The 27771-nt window shown below is 36.3% G+C and overlaps 4 protein-coding genes across 4 annotated transcripts; 2 read left to right on the top strand and 2 right to left on the bottom strand.

The window, feature by feature from the left end:
* The first annotated feature begins 1475 nt into the window (after positions 1-1475).
* LOC126588041 (serine/threonine-protein kinase-like protein ACR4) lies at positions 1476-2978 on the top strand. Its single transcript, XM_050253175.1, has one exon. It carries the CDS (start codon positions 1725-1727, stop codon positions 2733-2735), a length of 1011 nt encoding a protein of 336 aa, XP_050109132.1. The 5' UTR covers positions 1476-1724; the 3' UTR covers positions 2736-2978.
* Positions 2979-8261: 5283 nt separating this feature from the next.
* On the top strand, positions 8262-11120 carry LOC126588042 (NAC domain-containing protein 73). Its single transcript, XM_050253176.1, has 3 exons — positions 8262-8825; positions 8983-9172; positions 10079-11120. The coding sequence occupies exons 1-3, from the start codon at positions 8685-8687 to the stop codon at positions 10720-10722; spliced, it is 975 nt and encodes a 324-aa protein (XP_050109133.1). The 5' UTR covers positions 8262-8684; the 3' UTR covers positions 10723-11120.
* A 2998-nt stretch (positions 11121-14118) lies between these two features.
* On the bottom strand, positions 14119-20353 carry LOC126588037 (uncharacterized). The gene is made up of 14 exons (XM_050253170.1): positions 19880-20353; positions 19089-19250; positions 18912-18977; positions 18680-18820; positions 18410-18523; positions 18091-18192; positions 17789-17974; positions 17586-17675; positions 17387-17521; positions 17005-17127; positions 16840-16925; positions 16145-16757; positions 15931-16008; positions 14119-15618 (listed from the first exon to the last, which is right to left on the bottom strand). Exons 1-14 carry the CDS (start codon positions 20123-20125, stop codon positions 14578-14580), a joined length of 3183 nt encoding a protein of 1060 aa, XP_050109127.1. The 5' UTR covers positions 20126-20353; the 3' UTR covers positions 14119-14577.
* Positions 20354-26710: 6357 nt separating this feature from the next.
* On the bottom strand, positions 26711-27346 carry LOC126588044 (glutaredoxin-C9). Its single transcript, XM_050253178.1, has one exon. The coding sequence runs from the start codon at positions 27257-27259 to the stop codon at positions 26840-26842; it is 420 nt and encodes a 139-aa protein (XP_050109135.1). The 5' UTR covers positions 27260-27346; the 3' UTR covers positions 26711-26839.
* Positions 27347-27771: the final 425 nt, after the last annotated feature.

Raw genomic sequence — 27771 nt, 5'->3', positions numbered from 1 at the left:
ATGCTCCGGATTAGGGGATCTCGAAGATCCAGGGGAAGGGATTAAAAAGAGGATCCAAATCCTAGTTTGATGACCAAATGATCTCATATTTTAATGAATTTTTGCAAAGATGATTTTTAGAAAGTGATTCATAACATTAACAGTTCGGATCTTAAGCTTGTCCAACACTTTTCCTACAAATTTCTCTCCTCCCATACATTGAAATAAGGTTATATCCTAATTCCTACCACTGGCCCTCAATGGCTATTTCACCCGAGCGTCAGAAAATTGTTAAAAGAAATCCAATACAAAACATGGGCCTTATGGAGCCCATTTAACGGATAAATTGTAATCCATTGGGCCTTATCGAAATGAGAATCTGAAATTGGTAAGAACATAGTTCAATACTCCTTCTCATATCAGGAAAGTTTATAACTTAACATACCCAAAATAAAATGGCAATTCACATGCAAAGACTATACGTATTTGTAGAGAGTTCGATATTTATTGGTGCAACGTATCTTTATAATTGACTTATCATCAATCAAGAAAAATAATCTTTAAAATTATTGATAAAAATAAACAAATAGTTGAGAATTGTGTTTTGTTTGTAGTCGTTTGTTTTGACTTGTTTATATTGCTGCTGCCTAACTAGATATATAATTATTAGTCTTGAATTAACTTAGAAAAGACGTTTACTGGTTTTAAGTTGTCCTATTTAAGGAAGGAGTTTACGAACTGTTAGATTAAAACATGAAAAAATGTGGTTAGAAAGAAATAAGCAAGAGCTTAGAGACAATACTGAGTTTAATTACAAACTATTTAAGTTCTCCTATTCGTATTTCTGACTGAAAAAATTACTATATTCACATTAACTTAGGATATTTTAGAGATATTAAGCTCCTTGAAGTCACATTTTAATCTTAATACTATTTTTTATTGCTTTTTCTATTTTAGGAGAAATTAAGGAACCCAAATCATACCTAAGCATGATCAAAGCACAAAATTTTCTAAGATTAAGGGCTGGTTTGGTATTGCTGTGATTTGAAAAAAAGCTGCTTCTACTGTGCTGTGAGAATAAGCAGCTGTGAAATAAAGCAGCAGAGTGTTTGGTAAACTTTTTTGTAAAAGTGCTTTTGAAAAAAAAAACAGTATTATAGTGTTTGGTAAACTTTTATGTAAAACAAATGTGAAAAAAGCCGGTTTTTCAAAGCTGGGTTTTGCAGCTTTGTGTTTTTGACTTCTTTTTTTTTCACCCAAAACTGTGAAAAAAAAGCTGAAGCTGAATGTTTACCAAACACAAAAAAGCTCACAGCTTTTTTTTATACCAACTTTTTTCAGAATTACCTCAGTACCAAACCAAGCCATAGTCATTGCGTTTTCCAAAAGTTTTCTCTGACATGGACTTGGAAATTAAAGATCACTTTCAAAATGATGATGAGGAGGAGGCCAACTATGAACCAACATATAACTAAACTATGACCCAGAGACTTCCAAGTTTCTTACCAATCCACCCTAGTCTAACTTTTTCTTACTTTCTCTTTCAAATTTCATTTAGTCTAACTCTTTGTTAGTTTGTAAGCTCACCATATTTGAAACCAATATTTATATATACTTACACACACACACACACACACACACATATATATATATATATATATATATATATATATATATATATATATTATATCCATCTTCCTCTCTTCCCTTGTTTTCCAATCAATCTGATCAGACCAGATCAAAACATGATGAACCACAGTAAACATGTTGCCTATCTTATTATCATATCCTTACTTTGCACATCCACTGTTATTCTTGGTGCTGTCCTCACTCTCATCCTCCTCTGCAAGAAAAAACCAGTCCAAACCCAAGAAACACCACCACCAACCAAGCCTAGTGCTCAAGTGTATCCCTTGACCAACATAGATGTTGCCACAGACGGTTTCAATCATCGGAGAATTGTCGGAGAAGGCCGTTTCGGGACCGTCTATGCCGCCATATTCGAGAAGGGGCAGATAGCAGCGGTGAAAAGAATTCACTCTAGGCATGTTTTGAGCAATGCAGGTTTTGGGTTTTCTAGAATACTTAGGTCAATATCTCTAGCTCAGCACCCCAATATAGTGCCGATTATTGGGTACTCAGAAGGCCCAGGTGAGAGGATTATAGTGATGGAGTTTGTAGGCATGGTGTGCTTAGACTACTATTTGCATCAAAATTCAGATGGCGCGTCGTTGGACTGGAACCACAGGCTGAAGATTGCAGCAGGGGCAGCCAAAGGGCTTGAGTATTTGCATGAAGGGGTGGCTCCAAACATAATACATGGGTGTGTCAAGGCTTCAAATATTTTGATAGATGTCAACTTTCGTGCTAAGGTTTGTGATTATGGGCTATCGTTTTTGGCTCCCCAAGAGAAGAGAGGCCTATTGGGACACGTGGACGACGAGTATTGGGACGGCGGGCTAGGAGGAGGAGGCGGCGCTTGCAAGGAAAGCGACGTGTACGGATTTGGTGTGGTTTTGTTGGAGCTTTTGAGTGGTAGGTTGTGTGACGAGGGGAGGCTTGTGAATTGGTCATTGCCATTGATCAAGGAAAAGAGGTTTAGTGAGTTTTTGGACCCCCGTCTTGCGATCCCTTCTGAGATTTTGCCTCTTGTTAGATTGGCTAAAGTTGCTTCCGCTTGTGTTGGTAATTCCAGAAAAAGCAGGCCTTCAATTGGTCAAGTGGCAACTATTTTGAGCAGTTTGGAGATGGATTGAAAGTATGACATCGAAAATTATTTGGTTTCTTTTTTTCTTTAAATTCAAAGTGGAATTAATGCCACGACTTTTTGTTCAAAAAAAGTTGCTGTTATTAGTATATGATGAGAATTGGGTACCAAGCACGATTTGGAAATTTAGGGTTTTTTATTGTAATTGCGTTGTAACAAGTACACGTGCGAGTACGTTGTAGTATATTTCTAAAGAAAATATTTGACTCGGTTATATCTTTTTACAGGCAAATGAGAATTAGACGTGTGTATAAGATAGTTTTTGTAATTTAATTTTTTTTTATATGTATTAGATTGTAATTTGCAATTAAACAGTATAAACTGTAATTAAACAGTGTTGATTTGAAGAGGTGTTTTGAGGAATGATAAATTGAAATGTGGGCGGTCGCTTTGTCTTCTGAGCAGTGAATTTCATCTTGCTTTTGTGTTGATTGAGATCTTTTGGTGCCCAAAGGGACCCAATATTTTGTTTGTTTGTTTCAATCAATTTCTCTTTCTGTTGATTCTTTTGTTTGATTGTTATTGCTCATCTATTTGACTAAAAATTTCGTGTAAATAAATTACAAATTGATTTATTATCAATTGGTTGCATATTATCTAATCCAATCTACCGGGATTCATATTGTTTATATGTTCACGGATGGTGGTTGAGTGTTCCAACCTGTCATGGTGGACATAAACATTGTATAATCTACGACATATATTGTTGTTAGAATTATTCTCCTGGTTTTGGCACTATCTAAGGGGTGAAAATAAGAGAGATGTCTATAATTCAATGAGTTTGTAATTTAAGATAGGGAGAGATGAAAACCTTTTCATCGATCTCCTGCTTGTGACTCCTATAAATAAGCTAAATTGGTGGAAGAAAAGAAGACGAGAAGTATGACCCTTCGATATAGAACCCTATGTATCTCGTGACACGCGGAACGTGACATTTACTTTTATAAAGTCCTGATTAGAAATATTTGAATCCCGAATCTTAGGTGATTAAAAGCTTATAGTAATGGGAGAAAATCTTTGTTTTATGGGTTTGTTCACGCAGGAATGATTTTCACAAATATTTTTCTCTTCATGTATTCTTATTCATTTTTAATCTTTAAATCATATAAAGTAAAAAACTAATGATAAAAAAAAAAACAGGAATGTGCTGAAAACAATGTCCAAAAATCATTTCCATTTTCACAATCACAAATATCTGTTTTCACAATGAATGTCAACATCCCTGGTGGAAATTTCGAACTCCGACAAGGATGGTGGGCAGAATATTCTGCCAACACATTCACATTTCCTAAGGTTTTACTAGAACAGTCTAAAAAAGAAATCAAATGAACAAGTGTTTAGAACTCGTTTGGAAATGCTTTTAAAATGATTGAAAACGCTTTTGATAAAATTGTTTTTGAAACCAATTTTATTAGTAAAAATGCAAGTGAATTTAAAAACAAACACTTAATTTGTAGCTTTGAACAGTGGCTGGATATGGGTTTTAGAGCTAATTTGGTATTGTTGTGCTTTGAAAAAAGAAATTTGCTTCTGCTGTGCTGTGAGAATAAACTCATTTTTGCTGTTTCACGTTTTCAGCTTTTTTTCACCTAAAACTGTGAAAATAAGTTGTTTTTAAGTGTTTATCAAACACCTTTTTGAGCTCAGCTTTTTTTAATACCCACATTTTATAATAGTAGCTCAGTACCAAACCAGTACTTAAACTCCTTTGGATGCGGAATGAGTAGTTTTTCCCTTTTTTCTTCTAAAAAGGAAATCAAATAAAAACCTGTACCAACCCAAGTAATGGGCTGAACAGATGCATTGAACACAAAGTCCCAATGCTTTGGGATTTTCTGTAGCAACGGGTTGAACAGATAAATTGTAGTAGACACTAGAAATAGCAATAACAATTTGACAGAGACGGAGAAATAAAGGGGAAAAGAAAAGAAAATAAAGTTTTGCATTATTTCCATTGTTTGGATGATCGTGATTTATAAGAATGTTTCTCACGATTAATATTTGCTTTAGTCTTCTTTCTAAAGGAAGTTGTCATAAATGGTGGTTTTACGGTCTTAAGGAGAAAAATTTGGATAGAACTGTCCAACCATGTTATCTGTAAGTCATTTTTGTAAAAAATAAGTAACCTCCTGAACTTTAGTTCTACTTGATCCCTTGTTGGTCTAATCTGACGTGGGAGTTGTCATTGTTAGGTAACTGCACCGAAGTTTTTCTCTTACATAAAGGTAAGGAAATATTGTTGAGCATCTGATGTGAGAGTTGTCATTGCTAGATAACTGCACCGAAGTTTTTCTCCTACATAAAGGGAAGGAAATATTGTTGAGCTAAACACACATAGTTTGTAATAGACATATAGCTTACGTAATTAAGGGTATCCTCTTTTCTTTAAAGTTTTTACGGAATGACAAATAAATCGAAGGGAGACTTTGGATACGGTCCATAACTATGAATATTCTTTGACTGAAACTTTGTTGGTTTTCAATTTTTGATCGAAGTCCCTCAAATTAATATGATAATATTTCTATGTATGTTACAATATTTTTTAAATTAAAATTTTAAATTTATAGTTGTTTATATTAAAGAGATTTTAAATAAAAAACCATAATTTGTGGGAATAAAAATATTAAAATATAAATATACTATTGTGTGTGTGTCATATATAAACATGGGTACATTCATCAAAATTAACCAAAAAATTATTGTACCAAAACATGGGTACATTCTTCAAAATGACCAAAAAACAAGAAAAGATATTAGGCTTAATAATATTAGTAAATTTCTTCGATTAAACTTGACATGGATACATTCTCAAATCAAAGAAAAAAGAATGTACCCATATAAGTTTAAAAATGGATTAGAAAAAAATTGAATAGATTTTGTATAAAAAAAAAATGTACATTTTACATATAACAAATTGGTATATTTAAGAATGAGTACATTTTAAGATTAAAAATTTGAAAAAATTACATGAGTGGGTACATATAAGATTAAAAATTTGAAAACATTTTTTAAAAAAAGCTAATGGGTACAAACTTATTCTAATTTATTTATTTATTTTGGAAATGTTTTGAATTGAAAATTAGTTAGGAGTTTAATAAAGGTGTGAGTATTAAAATTCTAAATCAATTACTAATTTTTATTTAAAAAAAATTATGTAACTGACATATAAATTCATTATTACATTAATGCTAGGGACTTTGATCAAAATCTGAAAACTAATAAGGTTTCAGTCAATGAACAGTAATAACTAAGGACTGGATACTAATTTTTCCTAAATCTAAACAAGAAGTTTATTTTTAAGGAGTTTGAAACTTACGCGATGAGCATTTAATCTTTCATTTAAGGTCATGTTTTCGATTCATCCCTCTCTAACATTGCTTGTATAACTTATACACAAATTCTCTTCAATATTCTCAACATTCATCAGTCTCTTTCCATGCATGTTGCAAACCTATTAGTACATGATCCCAACAAACAAGAAAAATAAAATAAACCAAAAAGTCCATTTGGCTTAATCCAAGTCAAATCTCCTTGTATTCAAGAAAATCTCATCTCATCCAACCCAAAGTCATGTTCAATTGACAAAATGGTCAATATGTGGAGACTTGGAGTACTACCTTTTTTCTACGCGTCTTTACCAAGTTAAATCCAAATTGTTGTTAATGTTAGTTATCACGGGATGACTTAGTGGTTGGGGACAAATTTTAGGCTCATATTTCACACAGCACATCTTGAATTCAATTCCTAGAAATGGTGAATCACACGATCATAGTCAGAAGGGAGTTGAAATGCTTCTGTGAGTCTTCCTAAGCTCTAAAAATGTAGGTTGCCGTGGCCAAACCATTAGCTGGTCCCCTCATAAATGAAATAAAAAATTTCTGTTAATGTTTCCCAAAAGTAACCCAAGTGGTGCAAAAGGTCTTTGATTCCCATGCAATCATACCTACTTATGAAACTTAATTGGTTACTCATCAATTTCACTGTATTTTCTTTCATATAAATTCATCTTGTGACTATGACTTTGAATTAAACTAGAGCTTAATTTGTTAATTTAGACCCAATTAATTTGTTTTCAAGCTGATCAGGGTCTGAACAAAAACAAAACGACAGACAAGTGGAAGAACATGAGACCGTTTTATGTATCCATCTTATAACTGGATTGGGCAACAACTTGACAAAGTCCCAAAAACCCTATAACCCACACGTTAAAGGTATCACAAAAACACAAAGCAAATATCCTAAAAGCCCAAAGCTTCGTGCTTAAGCTTCCAGTTGCGTGGCTTCTTTGAGAAGCTCACATACATGTATATGTCGGCTGGTACAAGCAGTATATACGACTGGGCACTTCTTCCCTGCAACAACGTCCTTTTCTGCAATGGAAGACACCATCCTATCACCCAATGACACAAGTCCATCTGGCGTAGTATTGTACGTGGAACATGGTGGTTGGAAGAGGTGGATTGTAACTATTGCGGTTGGAGGCGGTTGCAGTGGATATTTGCTCAAATAAATATGAGGGTGAACATCGTAGACTCGTAATCGTGCTGCCTAAGCCAAAAGTGACATGTATTGCATACCCATACTTAATCGGTTTTCTGAATTAATCACAATATTAATTTGTTGGCAAATACATCGAAAACGACCCATAATCAATAATAAAATAAATTAACAAAGACTGATTATTGCATGGCAAGTATTACCATTGCACTGAAACATATATATGTGACATTATTAATTAATTAGTAATTACTGCAAAGACAGAGAACATTTTATCGAAAGCACCAACCACCCTTCATCTGCAAATGTGTCTTTTTTAGAGAGAGAGGGAGAGGGAGACAGTGATTCCTTGCTTGCCATTAGAAGTCTACGCGAAGAAAGGGAGAAATGGGGCATACATACAGCAGCAGAGAAGTTGGTATTGTATGAATATTTTTCGATCCCAACAATGTTAATTTATATATGTTTAAGACTATAAGTAGTTTGTTTTGGGGTTCGTTCGTATGTAGGTGTCCATGAAAATGTACATATATCTTTAAGGACAATCTAGGTTGACACTGCAGCTAAAGTCCCAACTCTAACCCTAAATACCAAAACCCTCCTCTCCCTTCCTCTCTTTCTCTCTCTAAAGAGGTAAAACGTCCCCAAAAGAATCAGGTTGCCCCCCTCTCCACTCTAGCCACCTTTTTTTTTTTTTATCTTTTATAAAATCCTTTTCTTATTATTTTTACTCATTCAGTATGCCTTATTTATAATTAACACCATTCCATAAGTAACTTTTTTTTTTAATTATGGTTTAATTAAACACTCCTTTTAGGACAGAAGAGTGGTACCCTTAGGGAAAAACAAAAGGAGGAACCAATTAATTAAATATAAGGACTACACGGATTCTATTGTACAAGCGTATGTACACAAGCATAACCAAACTTGACGTTCAAGCAACCTTTTCTATTTCTAGAAATTCATTCTTCTACCCGTTCTTTATTTTATATAGTAGCTTAACTTGCTACCCTTTGTTCGACTTCTCTTTTTCCTCTCTCTCTCTCTCTCTCTCTCTCTCTCTCTCTCTCTCTCCCCATCTGTTTTTTACGGAGGCAGTTCTGTGTGAAGAGATAATATCATAAGAGAAGAGAAAACAAATGGGAGGAGAAAGATCAAATAGCAATTTTATTATTCCATCCAAACATCAATATTGAAGAAGAAGATGAGCAACAAAGTGGATATGGTTATGGAAAACGTGCTTTAAAAGTGACAAGCTTGCTGGTTGCTTGTCTGCTTTGCTTGCTTTTAGGTCTTTTCTTTTGTTTTTTGTTTTTTTTTGGAGTTTTGCTTAATATTTTGAGAGCTTCTTTTGTGTGTATATTTGGAAGAGGTGGAGGAAATAACAAGAAGATCTGGGGTTTGGAATGAGCCTCAAAGAAAAAACGGCAGAGATCAGATCATGACATGGTGCAACGACTCCGACGATGAGAGGGCCATTCAGATTATCGGCGCCCCTCCTCCTAATAACCCTAATAATCCAAATGAATTTCGGAACATAACTTGCCCCTCTTGTGGACATCACATAGAATTCCAAGACCAGGTATTAGAAATTCACTTAGTATTGTGTATATTTGGAATCGATGACCTATTGTTGTTAATTTGTTCAATTAAATTTTACTCTAACTATTTGATTTCTACATGAATTAATTGTTTGTTATCATTTTTTTTGTTTTTTTCGTTTATGTGATGTTATATAGGCAGGAATCCATGATTTGCCTGGACTACCAGCAGGAGTGAAGTTTGATCCAACTGACCAAGAAATTCTTCAACATTTAGAGGCAAAGGTTTTGTCTGATACCAGAAAGCTGCATCCTCTCATTGATGAGTTCATACCAACGCTTGAAGGGGAGAATGGGATTTGCTACACTCACCCAGAAAAGCTACCAGGTTACTAATTATTTTGTTTGTTTGTTTTTTTTTTTTTTTTGGTAAATTTTTTGCTTTTCTGAATAAAACCCTATCTAGGAATAGTAATGGAGAAGCAAATCACAGGTATTAATTAATTAATTAATCCTCATTCATTTGATTGCAAAGCTGACGGATTTGATCCCAAAACATACTCTAGGAATATTTTTGTTCACCGTCCTTAAGTGATGGCGATGCTCATCACATTATTTAATCACCATTAGATGTGTTTAAATTTCGAGATCTATTTGTGTAGATATACACAAATACCAAAATTTAAACTCAATCAATGGTGATAAATAGAGTGGTAAGCATTACCATCACTTGAGACGAGTGAGCAAAAGTGCACCCCTCAAATATACTTGACATCTTATTTTATTTTACTTGGGATTATGTATTTTATTAGTTAAACGTAAGACCTGATTTTCAGAGCTAAATATTCTTAACCGCTTGAACTTGCATATACGTCTCTATTTTTAGATGTCAAAATGAAACAAACATATAACCAGCACATGTAGTGTTTGGTTGCTTCTCCTTCTAAAATCATTCAAGTTAATATGTTTGTGTTTCATATATAATCTTCTCTTTTCAAGCATGTTTTATGCATGTGAATGCACAAGTTGGCTATACATATTTGGATGTTATACTAAACGACATCACATATATATATATAGTCTTACAACCTTAATTAGTCTGTTTTCTTATTTTATATAGCCATGCACTGCTATGTCTTAGTTTTATCATGTTAATCTTTAATTTTCTTCATCGAGTTGTGACACCATTTATGGATTAATTTGTTCAACTTACCCTCAATTTTTCTTTTGTAATTGAAATTTTTACGTGATAAAAGTATACCAAATTTTATTTGGGCATCTGACGTCCATGCAGGAGTGAACAAAGACGGACAAATCCGCCACTTCTTCCACCGTCCATCGAAGGCATACACGACTGGGACCAGAAAGCGAAGGAAGGTTCACACCGAAGAAGATGGAAGCGAAACCAGATGGCACAAAACCGGCAAGACAAGGCCGGTTCTTGTCGGCGGAGCAGTGAAGGGTTTCAAAAAGATCTTAGTCCTCTACACCAACTATGGGAGGCAAAGAAAACCAGAAAAGACCAATTGGGTCATGCACCAATACCACCTTGGCAACAATGAGGAGGAGAAAGATGGTGAGCTGGTGGTCTCAAAGGTCTTTTACCAAACACAGCCTAGGCAATGTGGATCAAGTAAGGACGTTCCAGCGTTTGATCATCACAAAGGTGTGAATATAAGAGGTGGGCAAGGGCATGATGGTCTGATTAGTGCTGCTACTAACCCTCTTCCTCTAGCAAAGAAGGCAGGTCTTGTGGAGTACTATGATCCTGGAGGTCCTTTCATTAATTATGATCATCATCAACATAATCATAATCAAGGGGGCGATAATAGAGAAAGCCCACCTCAGCTAATCCCAAATTTAGTTGTCCAAGGTGACGGGTCTTCGTTTATTCGATTAACTTCAGATGCAAGCAAAGGGAAGCTTGAGAGGAAATAGTGTGATTTGACAATATTGGATATGGATGGAAGAGCTCTCTTTTTTTCTAGGATGGTGCTTTCCACACACCTATTTTTACCTTCCACACAACTCTCTTAATTTTCGGCCGTCGGATCGATTGGTTTGAAGATGATCAAATGATAGAAATTAACAAAAAGCGTGTGGAACGTAAAAAAATATTTGTGAATAGCATCAGTCTTCTTCAACCGAGGTAGTTTTATACACATAGCTAGGGTTTCGGTGGATTACTACTACCGTGATCAAATAAGTTAATGATTACAATATTGAGATTTTTGGTGACTAAAAACAATAAGAAATTAAGGAGAATATGTTATACAATTATATTGGGTATTTTTAATCCATATTAATGTATTAATATATTGTGATCGTGGATTTTATGATGATGAGCAGTTAATTGGTGGTTAAGATGATTTTTTTCTTTTGGAAATGTATATATTGACATGATTATACAAACTTTTGTATCTGATTAATTTGTCTCACAGGACATTAAAGCTGAATAGTTTCGGATGGCCACTGTCGGATAACATAAATCGATCTTATGTAGCTATGGAGTTTGATTAGAGATATTTTTTTATATAGATTTTAATATTCTTTTACTGTAGTCTGACATATATTTCGTCTATGTGAGTATGAGTGTGTGTGTGTAAGATAATGGACCTGTCAAATACGATGATTCATACAGCCTATGAGAGAAAGCACTTTTGGAATTTGTCAAACAAATAAGAATTAAGTTCACCAAAAAATAATAATAATAATAATAATCAGCAATTTTTGCATATTAATACTTCAAGAGAGTCATCCGTCATGGAAAGTCTAAGCGAAGTTAATTTGTTTTAATTTTATATACATGACTCTTTTGGTTCGAGCGGTAGAATGGATGGATTAAACCACATGATGAGTTAATCATAATAATTGATATTGAGCGCATCATTAATGACATTTGAATCTAGACCTCTCACTTATAAGTGAATGAAGAACACTATTAGACTGTAGTACTAAATTACAACTTTGAAAGCTTGACTTGAATATGAGAATACAACAATCATGAACATTTCATTGAGAATCAAAGAAAATTCAAAGATGAGTATTACTAATGCTACATTTATTATAATTTTCATACTATTTTTGTATTACCTCTCGAATAGAGACATCACTTATCAATGCACACAGATAATAGAGGTGATATAAATGTTGTACGAGAAACTTGATAAGTGTAGCAATTTTGATCAAAAACCTTTTCTATTTGTCTACAGTAAATTAGGTGAAAAATTCATATCCATTGGCATTGAAATATTGGAGAAAAAAATTGTGTAGAGCTCGACTTGCCACTAAACTTTGTTGAGTAGTATTACAATCCACTTAAAACTCGTCACATGATAAGTTTTAAATATAATATGTTATCATTCCCTATCATTCTTCTATTTTAATATTTTATAATTATCTATTTTACCAATTAATATACACCATAAGATTTATCTGACCGTCATATTTTTCCCTCTCCTCCTCCCTCTCCTTTCCCTTCCCTCCCTGCTGTTGCAGACTTGCAATCTTCTTCAACTATCATAAAACTAAAGGAAAACTAAAATAAAGGACAAAGTAAATAGTACCAGGATTGACTGTTTAGTGTAAAAATGTGGTTTTTCATTAACAATACCGAGATATTTTCGTTAAAGTTCCCAACAACTAAAAGAAAAAAAAATCCCATTGCAGAAACATTGTTAATAGGTTTCTTTTTCAATTTCATCGGTAGATTGTAAATACTTGTCCTCAATTACTAAGCCTAAGTATGGACAGCCCGACCACCGTTATTCGTAGAGCACTTTCGACAAAACACTCCATTTTAGTTCCACTCAACACCACATTGATCTCACCCGGTGTTAGGCAGCCCCGTCAATAGTAATGTTGACTGACTTTACTATTGAGTTTTGTATTAATTTTGGGAGGTGCTATCCACAACCCCTTTTTATATTTCATACACTTCTGTTAATTTTTGTCTTTTCATATTTTTTAATTCCAATATGAATACCAAAAATTAAACAAATGTATAGACGATAAAAAAAAAAGTTATATAAATATCAGCAACCTTAAATTTTCTCCTTTGCGATTAACCTTCTGAAAAGTACTAAGGGTGCGTTTACTAATCCGTAATCAAATTGAGAGGAATTGAATTAAGGAGAAAAATAAGTGAGGTGAAATCAAAATCAGATTCCTTTTGAAGTTGTTTACTAAAACTGTCTGGAATCGGAGTAGGAATGACATTGATCTATATAACTATTTACTAATTCACATGAATCGGAATGAAAACTATTGTGATTACTAAAATACCCCTAGTTTAATTAATCTATTTTATATGCTAATTATTTTTAGTAAATCTTTTATTCTTTCTCTTTTTTTTTTAAGAAGAGAGAGCCATTATTATTATTTTTTTTTTTTAGTAAAACTTTTATTATTTTATTTTTGGATTTCTTAGTGGAATTCTCGTGCTTATCTACTTAACCTAGAACCCACTGTCCTCATCCAAATTGACATTATCTAGAACCCACGGCTCATAGCCTCATCCCGACGGAGAGATCACTGTTCCTACCGCTTCTTCTTCGGCGACGTGCGGGCATCAGAGCCTGCGCCTTAGCATGGGACTCTGCCACCCCAAGTTCCAATTCAGGTCTTTCTCGGGTCTCTCTCACCCGAACCCACTCCTCTCCCTCGGCCTCTCTGGTACCACTCTCTTCTCTGCCACTTGCGTTTCCCTTTGTTGTTGAATTTTCTATTATTATCAATGGTGGCAACTGGGTTCAGATTTTCTTAAGATTTGATTTTTGCTTTGGGTACGCTTGCCATTTTTTGGTTGATTTTGCTATGCCGAATCCTATGGAGGAGGACATGGAGGATTTTAAGGTGGTGGAGCGAGAGGAGGCGGCGGAGGAGCAGAAAGCCACTGGAGAGGATGGCAAAGGACAACGAGAAGATGTAAAGGAATGCTGAAGGTGTAGGGCATTTTGGGAAAGAAAATTTGATTTCGGATGGAGCCTTCTCCCCGGAATCCAAATACTCGACAATATCAGGAGTTGAATTCCTGATTTTATGTGGGGCCCGCAGAACTATTCATTCTGCTTAAGTTGGTAAACGGAGGAATAATCAGGAATGGGGTATGATTCCCATTCCACCATATCCTTTTCCCCATATGTAAACACCATAAGACTAATTGTGAGGGCATCAAGTTGTAAAAGAGACGAATGTACAATCATGCAATACGGCAAGTGGTAACTGCGAGCTCGGCGGTCTTGTTCCAGATTTTTCTTTATTAAGACTTCGTATACACGCAAGAAGAGAATCAAACGCAGAACTTCGGATGCAGAAAGAAATGTTGCAAACGACTTGGAACAAACAAATCCCTTACTTCTCTATGAATACAATACAACTTCTCTATTGTCATCAACATAACCACACAGCACAAACTGAATCAAACCAATCAACCCCTAGGCTTATAATCCCTAGACTCGGAAATCGTCATACAATTAAGACGCGTGATGAATCACACCGGCGAACAACAAAGAAATCGCATGTGTAAAACTCGGAGACGGAAAGGATGCTAAAACACACACACACACACAGATAAAGGCAAATTAATGACAGCTAACCTAAAGAGTAGTTGATCTCAAATTCCTAAGCGCCGGCGCCTAAATATTTCAACCTTCTGTAGTCACACTAGAATAAAACGTACTATTTGCAGCAACGCCGGTGAGGTTTACCAGAAAACCAAACCATTGAGATCTTGAAGCTTTTGCTAGATCCTGGACTAGTTACCTGCAACGACTCCCTGTAGATTTAAACTGGTCACAACTTCTGGAGGATGCATTTCTCGTACAGATCAAGCCATTCTTTTTTGCTAGCATTGCTTCTCAACTCGAGCACTTCGGCACCAAAATTATGTTTTGTGAGTTCTTGCTTAATTTTTGCAACGGTGAACTTTTTATAGTCTTCCGAATTGGTTTGCTGACTGCGGGTATCATCATCTCCCTTGAATACCGAACCACCATCTTCTTTTTGTGTGTGCGGACTGGTAGTACTTCTAGACCTCTTATTCACTCTTAAAATCCGATCACTCATCTCCACGTCTTGAACAGAGTCCATGCCCATTTCATAGTCGTCTACCCTTGAGCGTTTCCCACGGGAAGCAGTCCTTAACTTGCTATCCAATGCTGTTTCATTCAGCCGAACAGAAGTCAATTCTTGCTGGAGTGAATCAAGTTGTGATTGTGCAAGTTGTAGCTGATGAGAGAGGTGGTCTGCCCTATTGTTTGCATCTGCATGTGCTGCGCGCTCACTTTCCAGAAGGCCTTGAAGAACCTGAACAGTACTAGTTCTCTGCTCGTTATTTGATTTCAAAAGCAATTCTATTTCTTTCTCTCGTTCTTCAACTCTTCCCTCCAGTAGGGTAACTTTCGAATGAGCTTCCATCTCTGATACACGAATTCTGTCTAGTTCATTATCCAAGTCTCTTTTTTCCCTTTGCAAACTTTCAATAAGCCTCTCAGCCCTCTCAATTTGAGCCAATCTTTCCATTGCCAATCTCTGCATCTCACTCTTTTCCTTCTGAGCAGTATCTGCTTGAGCCCGTGCTCTATCAGCAATATCAGTTGCTCTTGTTGCTTCCTTTTCAGCAATTTTGCACCTTTCTTGCACTTCGTCAAATCTTTTTATATCAGATTCGTACTTCTGCTCCAGATATATCTTCTCCTGCTCCAGTATCTTTTTCTCTCTCTCAAATGAGTGGGCCTTTGCATTTGTAGCTTCTAATTTTTTACTTAACTCCTTTATTTCAAGCTTCATGGATGATGTTTCAGCATCATAGCTATCTACTTTCGATTGGGCAGCCTGCAAATGATGTGCAATTGTTAACAATCACATCATTGATAAATATGTGTTGAAACAGGTAACCACACGAGAAGAAAACATGTGCAAAATAAGAATTCTTCTTGATCGAATTTCAATGATTTTTAGGGAACTTTAAAATAACCAATCAGAATAGTCTTAGCACAACCACCCCACTGTTAACCTCCCAACCGTGTGTAACTGTGTATATACACACAATACAGCATAACCAAATGATATGGAACTATAATCTTAGAGTCGAGAAGATTCAAACTCATAAAACAATTCTTACAAAGTGTCAAGATTCAAACTCACCTTCAATTCTAACCTTAGTGTTGTCAAGCACTGCTCCGCATGTTCAATCTTTGCCGTCTTATCCTTTATTTCCTCCTCCTAAATATTAATCAACAAGAAAAACAAGTCAGAATCCCATAAGAAACTAGAGAATTGGAGTGTGCATGTGAATGTGCGTGTTTGTATGTGTTTCTCTGTCTGTGTGTGTGTGTGAGAGAGAGAGAAGGAGGATCACCTTATCAGCCAGAGTATCAGCGAATTCTGCCCTCAAAGCATCTTCTCTCTTTTGAGTTTCCTTACTTGAACGCTCTTGGACAGTTGCAGCCTTCTCCAAAGCAGCTTTTGCTTCTCTAAAAGCAATGTCATACTTGCGTTTCCACTCCTCAGCCTCCTCTTGAGCAGACTGAGCTTGTTCCCGAGCAGCAGCCAGCCTTGCTTCACCAGCACTGCATCGGGACTTGAGAATTGCAATTTCAGAACTCCATTGATCTTCCTCAGCCTTCTGCCTTGATAAGACATGTTCATATTTTCTTTTCCACTCTAAGGATTCCTGCTTTGCAGAATCCAATGTTTTAATCAAGCCAGAACATCTCTCACCCAATGAACTGTGATTACTCTGCAAGTTATTTATGCGGCCCATATATTCATCAGCTAGCTTCTTCTTGTCATTGATAGCATCCTCATAACGCTTAAGATATTCAGACTTAGACTTCTCACTAGACTCCAGCTGCTTGTTAAGTAACCCCAACTTATCTTCTAATGAGCGGCACCTCAACATGAGGGTATTCTTCTCTGACCCAGCTTGGTCAATCAGTCTCTTGACGAGGTCAAGTATTGGCCCTTCAAAACTGTGAATTTGGATTTTGTCCAATCCGTTAATATGCACTCATACATTAATCAAAAAGAAGGAAATAAAGACAATTGGCAAACCTCTTCTGTAAGAACATGGTCAGTTTCTGCCATTTTGCTGGACCATGACTTGCTGCTTCATAGTCGGATAGAAGACCATCAAGAACCTAGAAAAAGAGAATTCAAATATTAAAAAAATATTAATGAAAATGTTAAAGACCACAGAAGCAACCCACTGTTGTTTACCTTCCCAACATTATCAATATTAGCATCACTAGCATGGCATGCTGTTCTCAGCTTCCTTTCCATGATTTGTATGGCATTTGAACAGTGCAACTCTGCCTCCATATATGCATTCTTTTTACAATCCTGTGTCAGTAGCCAATTTAAACAAAATAAGACCAAGTATACAAGGGATGAGTTAACAAGAACGGATAAATGCATGATAAGTGAGCTATTGTCACTAAACTATTTATTATCAGAAAGAATTCAACTGAGGCAAGAATACTATTGCCAAAACCCATTAATTGTACTATGGATAGCATGGATGTATATGCAGTTCAGCGTTGCATGCATATGTGTGTCAACAACCTACTAATTATAAATTTTGCTTTACATTGCACTGTACCTCAAACTCCTTTTTCAACTTTTTGTGGAGCTCCGCCTCATACTTCTTCCTTGGTGGACCAACTCCTACAGCACCATCATTGAACGCAGCCAATGATCTATGAACTGCCTTTTCATGTGCTTCCCTGAATGCAGCCTACAACATATGGACTTAGAAAACAGTATATTCAACAACAATTAAGGCATAATGCACAACTTACTTCTTCCGGATCTTTTGGACGCTGAAAAGCAGACTTGTACACCTCAAGAGCAGAATCATGTGCTCTTCGGCAACCATCTTCTTCAACACTCTGCAGAGTAAGAAGAATCACATGATGCCTCATAAATATTTATTCAGGGTAAAGTTTCTATCGATCCTCTAATTTCATACCAATCATAAAGGGAGTTCAGGATGAACACAAACCTGCCATGAAGAGGATATGGTAGGCACCGCGCCTTTATTAAGAGCATCAAGATAAGACTGTGTGATACCAACTAGAACTGGACCTGTCATCATTGTTGCCCCAACTTGCTTGGGTCTTGTTCTTTCAAAAACAAACTTTGTCAATGCATCTAGCCCGGCTCTGAATTCAGGCCTTAATTTATCCAACTGCATTACAAAAACTTAGGCTTCAATACAATACAACTAATAGAAAAGAAAGAAAGTAACAGGGTTGAGCTCATGACCAACAACACAGAGAACAAAGACAGCAGTTAGTCACTGACCTGAATTTCGTCAAGTCTTTGAAGATCATGTTCGTCATTCAAAGGCCGCACAAGGGTGAAGCATTCTCTGTCTGGAAATAAAGCTCGAATGGAGGCTCGTATCTGTATTGATCATTCATATAGTACAATAAGCACCTCTAAGCAATATACATTGAAAACATAATTTGGAAATGGTAGTGCTCAATGAGCCTACGGGGTCAAAAAAAGCTAACAAGGGTATATCTAAAGCAGAAAATGCCTGTTGAACAAACCATGTATGAGTGGGCAAGGCAACTTCTTGAAATAATAAAGTCAAGAACTAAGTAGAGCCCAATAATACCTCATTTTTAGCAACTACGTCCCTTTTTCTGTCTTCGACTGGCTTCAAAGCAAGCTCCAGATAATCACGAGGTGTTATCCTTCCACTATCCTCTGATAAATTCAGATAGAAGTCCTGAAACCAAGGCAGTAAGTATGGAAATCCATTGAACGCATTCTACTAAATACACTGCATTTATAAGACAATAAAAATAAAAGTAATTGCAGCAGATGAACCATTGTAGTCAATGGCACAAAGATTAAAGAAACAAGTTCATTCAAAATCAATTACCCTTAGAAGCCACACAAAGATTGGGGAGAACTGCCCAATTTCAGAAGCTGTGGTTCCTCCAGAAGCTTTAACACGTATATGCTTGGTCATTTGAGTGACAAGAGAGATACGGTCAAGGGAACCTTCATCTATACCACCCATCTAAAACAAAACAAAAAAAAACAAAAATTAAGCAGAAACCATAAACCATATACAAAAAGAAGGTATAAAGCCACCGCATAATTTTTCTAACCTGGTTGTAAATAAACATGCTAGATAGGAGAACCGCTAAGGAAAATATCTGTGTGCTGTACGTTTCCTGTAAGATAAAATTAAGTTATGAGTATTACAATACAATTGATAATGCTCATTATCACAATCATAAAATGAGCCGAAACTAATATGTTATAAGCAACAAATAAAGGCTAACCGTCTGATCAAAAGCATCTATTCCTTCAGTATCCAATAGTAATAGATTGTATTCAGTCCCATCCAGTGCAGTTCTCTTAAAGGGTGCACTCCACAACCATAGCCCTTTTGTACATGGGCGATGTGTAGATGCTACTTGAAATCCGCCACTCCTTCCGAGGAGCTACAATAGAGAAATCCAAAACAATTACGTTTCTTTCAGCAACATTAAACCAGTAGGGAAGAAAAACAAAAGTAAGAATAGTGCTCATAAATTCATGGAGAGAGATGATAAAAACCGGTAAATTCTTTAAATAGTAGGCCCATCTCTATATCTTACGCTAAATGTGAATCACACCCCAGTTTCGTTTGACCATATAATCAAAATTTCACATTAACACAACAATATTCCATCGTAAATGCATACGTCCTTGTCTTAGAGTCGATAATACCCAAGCATTGTTGCAAAAACATGGTTTACGCTACTTATGACAAGTCCAAGAACTAGAGAAACCTGAAGTAACCCTGCAATTATCCAAGTCTAAGACAGTTAGGTAATTCCACCATCATCCAAGTCCACCAAGATCCACACTTGGCCTTTCAAAGCGTGTTCATTGTTCAATTAGCCAAAAACCGAAACCTAAAGCAACCCTACAATTCCTACACTTAATGCAGTCCCCTAATTCGACAAATGCCTTACAATCGTAAACCCTAGAATTCAGAGACAGAAAACAAAATTCACAGGCAGAAAGCAAAATGATCATTAAGATATGTCTACTTAACATTTGAGAGAAAAATGACGAGAAACCGAACCTGGTTCAGAATAAAGCTCTTGCCCTGGCGGGCACGGCCGCAGACCGCGACGATACCAATGGGTTCCTTTACGAGCTGCAGCATGGAGACAGCCTCCTGATCCATCCGGAACTTCCCATTCTCGTCGCAGTAGACGAGCCGTATCGGCCTCGGGGGACCGGTCACCGACCGCGAAGGCGAGGGAGAGAACGACTGCGACGGCGACGGCGGTGAAGAATCGTCTTTGCCTCTGAAGAATTTCATCATGTTTTACAGTTGCTCTTGGTTACGACGTCGTAGAGCGACTGCGCTCTCCTTCGTCCAGTTCACTGAGGATAGAGAGAGAACGGAGAGAGAAAAAAACAGTCGAGGGTTTAAAAATTGGGGAGGGAAAGTGGTCGGAGGTTTTGGGGTGCTTTACAGAGCAGCGAGAAAGAGGAGGGGGCACGAGTCAAATTACGATTATGGGTTTGGTTGCCGCGGTGGAGATTGAATTAGCGTAAGGGCTTTCCTGTATTTGTACAATAACGTGGATCCCAAGTCGGAACGACAGCGTGTTGTTAAAGCTAACATTGCACTCGGCTGCTATACTGCCTCTTTGCCGGGAAGTGTGCAAAGCAAGACCGCCGCCGGCCCAAATTTTTGGCCGACAAGCGCCAAGCCCAATAAACCCTCAGCATTGCTGGGCTGAGCTACAGCGTTTAATGTTTAGAACATCAAGTTGGCTTGGGCTGGTCTTCTTTGTAGGTGGGAAGGTCGGGTGGTGGGAGTGGGCCTGGCATTTTAGGATAGAGCTTGATCCTGCGAGCATGTACGAGAAAATCATTTGCGAAACAGAGTTATAGAGAAAGAGAAATTAATAAACAAAGACGGGGGCACTTTTATCGTTTGATAGTTTCTATTTGGGGATGACCCCAGAAAGCTGGAGCATCCTTTCCCCATTTGGAAACTGGTGGCGCGAGTTGACCTGCTTAACTGGTCTGCTGGGTGAATTGACCCAGTTTCCCTAAGAATTTTCCGACGGGGGAAAATTGGACACTAAATCCTTGAGGGCATGGCGAATGTATTTTTTTTTTCTTTTTAAAAAGGGGGATAACTGGTGGCAAGCCACGATTATTCATCTCTTTCAAGGCCGGAAAGACTCACAAAGACATTTCAGTCTTCCCTTGACGACAAGTCTAACTTTCACACCAGCAGCGGGTCCACTTCTATAAAAAGCGTGACTGCTACCTCTATTGATCATATCTTGTTCTTGTTGTGGCTGGTGCTCCTTAAGAGTGGTCGATCTTATTTTGAACTTGTACCAGTTTTTTAATTCAACTTTCATCTGTCATCTGGAATAGTTTGGAATAACAAGTACGAAATTATTCCTCGCCGCCAACAAAGTGATTGACTCCTAATTTATATTATTGGAAGAGTGGAAAACCGAACGCATAAACTTGATTATCCATAGGCTCTCTAATTGACAAGAGAAAAACAAGATAAGGCTCAAAGTTTCGTTTTGATGGGCTCTCTAATTGACAACAAGATAAGGCTCAAAGTTTCGTTATGAAGGTAGTCAACAATCTGTCATGTCATTTGATTACCAAAATCCTATCCCATCTTGATTTCGAAATGAAAGCACGATAAGTGTTAGGAAGATTTTTTTAAAGTTTCATGAACTCTCTGTTATCTCATAATTTAACATTAATTATAGTGCTAACATTATTAAATATGATAATATATATATATATATATATATATATATATATATATATAACAGGTGATAAAAAATCTATAAAAACTCCTACTTTTAAGAAAGTTTTGTTTTCATTTCTCATAGAACACTAAAAAAGCCCTTGAAATGGTAAATCATTGTTGTGGGATGGGATCATGGGATGATGTTGATTAACATATAGTGCACGTCATGAGATGAGGTTGTCATTTTCTCCTACCACTATTTTATCTTTATTTGTTTATTATTAATATTTGATGTATTATTACATCATAGGCTGATTGTACATGAGTTGTACACAACCACTCTCAATAATCATTTTCCATAATTCACAACTCACTAATCATTTCTTAGGTCATCCACAAGGATGGTGCATAATACTAGAAAAAGAAGGATAGTGTTAGTGGCGAAGCTAATTAGGGGCAAGGAGGGGCTGCCCCTCTCTTCACCGGAAATCAAGTTTAGAAACAGTGACTTTGCCCCTCTGGTCTCGTCAGAAGTGCCTATTGGTGTGGTGGTTCCATCTATGTTCATTTGGGTTTGTTGCTGGTGCATAGCTCTACTGCATTTGGTTTTTTTTTTTCTTTCTAAAAGTCAGGCCAAACGACACCATTTGGTCCTGGTTAAAAAAAATTCCCTTAGTACAACGACATCATTTAGGCATAGAATCAAAAAATAAATTAATCAAAGAGCAGCATAAAAGATCCCAGCAAGCAGAATAGATACCGTTGCCCCTAGGGGTGGGTTGAACAAACCAAAAACTGAACTGGGGTTGAAAATACCGAATTGAACAGAATCTGGTTGGGTCGGTTTCTGGGGTTCGGAAATCGAATTGAACCGAACCCAACTGAAGTTCTTCAAAACGACGTCGTTTTGTAATTATTTTATAGGATTATTAATTAATAAAATAATTACAAAACGACGTCATTTTGTAATTATTTTATTAATTAATAATCCTATTCTAGAAACAGCATCGTTCTACCCCAAGTGTAACCCTAACCCTAAGGCGTTCGCGCAACCTGAGCCTTCTCTCTCTCTCTCGGTCTTCAATCACTCTCTCAAACTCTCTGTCTCTCTCGATCTTCAATCCCAACAGCGACCCGCGACCCTTCTCACTCTCAATCTCTCACACCTCGCTGTTAGCTTCTCTTGCCGTTTCGAGTCTTGACAGCAAAAGTTTAGTCTCACACTCTCACTTCTCTATGTTTAATTTTTTGTTCTATTTATCTGCTCAAATCTGTTCTGATTGGACAAATAGTGGCCTTTACAGATCTTCAATTATTAATTTGCATTTTCTGTCAATAAAGATTAGAGAATGATTCATACTTTGCATTTTCTATTAATATACCGATTTTCTGGGTTTCTTTCTGCAACAATATATTATGTATAGTGTGGTCATGAGAATTTAAGATATTTCAATTTTCAATAGATTGTAATTTTAGATTTTTCTGGGTCAGTTATAAATTAAACAGCATAGAAATTTGATACCATTTAGCATTTTTCTTTTTCTTTTTCTTTTTATTAGACCGTATCATGAACACCGTCTCAATTCCATATTTCATTATTGAGGTGGTCGGCTGACTCTTACAAAGAATATTCATTTTCTTTAGTGGCATGGAGTACGTTGTAGTCTCGCATTATAAAACTTGGTTCATACTTGGGTGATCTCTAGGTTTGATCATAGAGGTCTTCTCTGCTGTTGCTGTTGGGAAAACCATAAAGATAGTTTAGGTGTCGTTACCTAAAGCTAGAGCACTGTGGTAATCACCTATATCTATAAATGAACTGGCTGTTAATCTTTTAAGCGGGGTGTGTTATTCTTTCGCATGTGTGGCATTTTTTCTGCTAAGTTAACTTATGAAGGGTTGAGACCTTGGAGACCTTGGAGATGATGAAATTCATATTCAGTTATATTTGTACTCTTATTTTTAAGTTTTGTCAGACATAGGCAACAGTGTAACCCTAAAAAGGGCTATATTGTGATGAATTGGTACAATGGGTACAAAAAATGATCAGCAGTTATTCGTATTTCATTCTTTTTCAATTGAATTCATAGTCTTTGTTTCGGGTTGATTTTTTGTTGGATTTATTTCAGTCAAAGCTATACATCTTTAAGAGGGTTTTTTTAGTTGCTATGTATTGTTCACACATACCATAAACCTTTAGTGCTGGGTTTTTTGGACTTTGGTGGAAGACTTGAACTTTGATGTTTATTTTAAGTTTGGACTTTTGGAAGATTTGAACTTTGATATTTATTTAACTTTGGACTTTGGAAAACTTGATTGTAATTGAACTTTGAATGTTTATTTTCATTTTCTTTGATTCTATTGGAAATTTGGAATGCTTGTTTTATCGATTATGTTGAAATGGGACTTTGAATTTATTTATACTCCTCTGGAAGATGTATTACAAAATGGCTGCAAGCTTTTAGATAAAGTTTTTAATTTCCAAATTTATATTAACATTAACCCTGATTGCTTATTTAATATGAAATTTTGTTTAATAGATATAGAATCATAAAGTAATTAATCAATAGGGTTAACTTATTGATTATTGATTATCGATATGTAATCTTATAATTATTGATGAATAAAATTGTTATTTAAAATAAAAATTGAATTCTTGATTATTGATTAATTGAATTGAATTTTATTTAATGAATAATTTATATAATTATTGGTATTGATTAAGAATATAAGACTTTTTTCCGTATTATACAGTTACTTAATGGAAATATATTATAAAAAAATGCTTAAATTCTCCTTCAAATATTCCAAGTAGTTCTCCTTCAAATATTCCGGGTAGTCCTCCTCAACTATTCTTGGTAGTTCCAACAAATTGAGATAATTGAGTTGGATGAAATATTGGCTAATCTTTTTTAACCTTGCACATTTTAAGTTCACCCCAACCCATAACTTATGGCATGTTTACCAATTGACAATGGAAAGGAAAGAAACGAAATTGAATTCCGCTTGAAGCATTATGCCGTTTACTAGCACTTGGGGAATCAGATTTTATGTGGGGTCCACCCAATTTCAGGAGTTCAATTCCGGATTTCCCCGGAATTGGATTACCTCTGTAGAGGTAGAGGTGGTAATTGAATTCCGAGTAAATGGCTCCATCACAAATCAAAGTTTTCTACCCAAAATACCCATGTATATTCCTAAAACAACTCCTACCTTCATCAATCACTCCCCTATGTATTTGTTTCTCTCACAACACATACCAACCCACCTTCGCAATGTGAAACGATGCCCTAGCATTGAATGACGAACACTGCGATTTGGAACAATGATCGTCTAGGGTTTGAAACGACACCACAACAATGAACATGATCTGGAACAACGAACGCCCAAATCCTCAAGGAAATTGTGATTTGTAGACCCAAACAGAAGAGAAGGAAAGAACTTTTCACTTTCACCCTGAAAATTAGATTTTTTTTTTTTTAGTTGATGGCGTGGGTCGTGGCTTCGTGGTTCCTTTAGAGATTGGATGGTGGGGTGTGGATACTACTTACTTGGGAAAGAAAGGGGAAAAAAAAAGGGTTGCAGACGAAGATTGGGGGAAGAGAGAAGGAAGTAATATTTTTTTTTTAGTTTACTTGAGATGAAGGGGCAGCAGTGGCTTTGGAAATAACGATCTTATAAAAAGTTTTGGAAATAATAATCTCATAAAAAGCTTTGTTTATGGATATATTTAATTAGATAAACTTAATTTTTAATAATTATAGCATAAAAATAATTTATTTTAAACAAGGTAATTTAGTAATCAAGCTAGTTTTGATTTCGATTCTAGTGAACTAGTAAACAATATATATGGAACTAATATCATTTGTATTCCGATTCCAGTTAGTTTAGTAAACAATTTTAATATGAATCTAATTCAGTTTCCTCCTCAATCCAATTTCTTCTGAATTTGATTCTTCCTCAATTCAATTCTCTTCAATCTGATTACGGATTAGTAAACGCGCCATTAGTGTTACGGTCTAGTCGTATTCCTCTTCACTTGTAAGTAAGAGAACTTAGGTTCGATTCTCACTAAAGACAAATTTGAACCACATTATTACTAGCTCATTGTGAGGCTTAGTCTACTTCTACACTCTCTTACTATAGATATCGTTTATTGAAAGAAAAAAAATTGCCCCTCTCCCCGACAATTCCTAACTTTATCATTGCATATTGTCTCGTATTTTGCACATTGAGAAATCTCTCGTCATCTTATATCAAGCATAGTGAACGAAAACTCCCACCACCAGAAAACGCGACAAATTCATGCTCATCTCATATGAGTCATATGAAGAGTCGACCTCTATGGCCGACAATTTGACTTCCGTTAAAGTCCAGGTATTAAGCGTGTGGAACCCAAAATCCACCCCCCAATCTTTCTATATTTTTTATTTAAATTACACCATATGGAAGACTAATTTGACAGAATGAGACATTTTCTTACCACATTATGCACCAAATCTTTTTTCGTACTTTTTTTATGACTTGTTACCTTAATTGATTATTTTGATTGTTTATTAATATTAGTTGTGCTAATAATAGTGGTGCTAATTGAGATTGTCAATTGTTAATACACTTTTGTATTCAAAATTTGGAATATGTCCAATTTGACTTCTTATGAGCCGATATTTACATACGCAACTGAAACAAGTCACGCCAGCATGAGCAAATTTTCATAACATTTGATTAATGGAGGCATGAATTGATAATAGAATGAACTAATGAAAATGACCATCTCGAGTTCAAATCTTATTCACTTATTTTGTGTATGATCTCTTTGTGCCTTGTATTATTGATTAACACGTATTAATAAATTTAATTATTCTTAATTTCGTTATCATAAACTTAACACATACTAATCAATAATAGAGAGATCACAAACAAAATAAACACTGAGGATTTTGTCTCATCTTAGACAAGCATGGGTCTTGCTTGCACCAACCAGCTCAGTCCCATTGGATGTTCGCCTGCTGTCCGTCATTAGCATAAATTTGAAAAATTACATCGTATCATCGATTATTACAATAACTTTTAAATTAATTATCTCTACATAAATCTAAAAAAAAATTCAACAGAATTAAAGACAGATAAATTAAGAAATAATCAAATGATCTGCAATTTTGGAGCTGTACCTACTGAAATTTATTCCTCCAACTTTTTTATTGAATCCAAATATATCATATGTAAGTTAAGGAAATAATTGAAATTTGCAGAATCACAACCCAAAAAAACCCAGAAAAGAAAAAAAAAGCAACTAAAAATTCATAGCCACAAAGCTCCAGCTTGTTTTAATACAGGCACAAGTTCACCTGTGATATGAGTAGCCATAACCCTCTCCAAACCACCAAACAACTTCCCGCCAACAAACACCACCGGAAACTGCTGCCAATCCTCCTGGCCTTCTCCGGTCAGTTTCCGCAATTCAATGACAACGCCGGTCTCGTCGTCCTCGTCCACCTCGAAAACAGTAGGGTTGACACCGTGGCCGAGGAGCAGCCGTTTAACGACGTGACACATGCAGCAGCCACGTCGCCCGACAACCGTGACGGCATTCTCTGACACTAGTTTTTGTACGCTGGCCGCCGCGACATGTTGCTCACGTGGGATGTCACGTGAGGACGCGGCGTGGCTGGGCCGAGTGCCCGGAATCCATGTTCCCAGTGGGATCGTTTCTGATTGCATACTGCAATTAAAGTTCAAATTTTAGAGAGAGAGAGAGAGAGAGAGAGAGATTTCAGAGGGGGGGGGGGGGGGGCGGTGTAGAAGTGGCGTTGGAGCACGGGGGTTTTATAAACTGTTGAGAGAGAGAGAAGAGAGAAGAGAGAGAAGCGTAGACTTTGACGTCAACGGCAGCTGCGCACTGTACGACGTCACAGGTTGCTGTGGATGACGTTTACTTACGTCACCCGCGTTGTTCGACACTATTTGATGATGCACCGCACACGTAACACGTTGCCATTAATTTTCCCACCTGTTTCTTCAAGCGTAAAGTATTTGGCCACACTCTTCAGTCTTTTGCTCTCATCTACTTTTGTGACGAAAATAAAATAAAATCATAATCCCTAGCACGAAAGAGTTTTGCTAGCAGGTGTTGTTCACTTTTTTTTTTTTTTTCATAGCTTGCGTGCATGTTGTGGTAAAGTACTTACTAATCATACTCGTTCGCTCTCAATTACTTATAAGGAAAACTAATG

The sequence above is a fragment of the Malus sylvestris genome, chromosome 10, assembly GCF_916048215.2.
Source record: "Malus sylvestris chromosome 10, drMalSylv7.2, whole genome shotgun sequence".
Taxonomy (NCBI): domain Eukaryota; kingdom Viridiplantae; phylum Streptophyta; class Magnoliopsida; order Rosales; family Rosaceae; genus Malus; species Malus sylvestris.
Note: the sequence above shows the minus strand (reverse complement) of the source record. Positions and strands in the feature narration are given on the sequence as shown.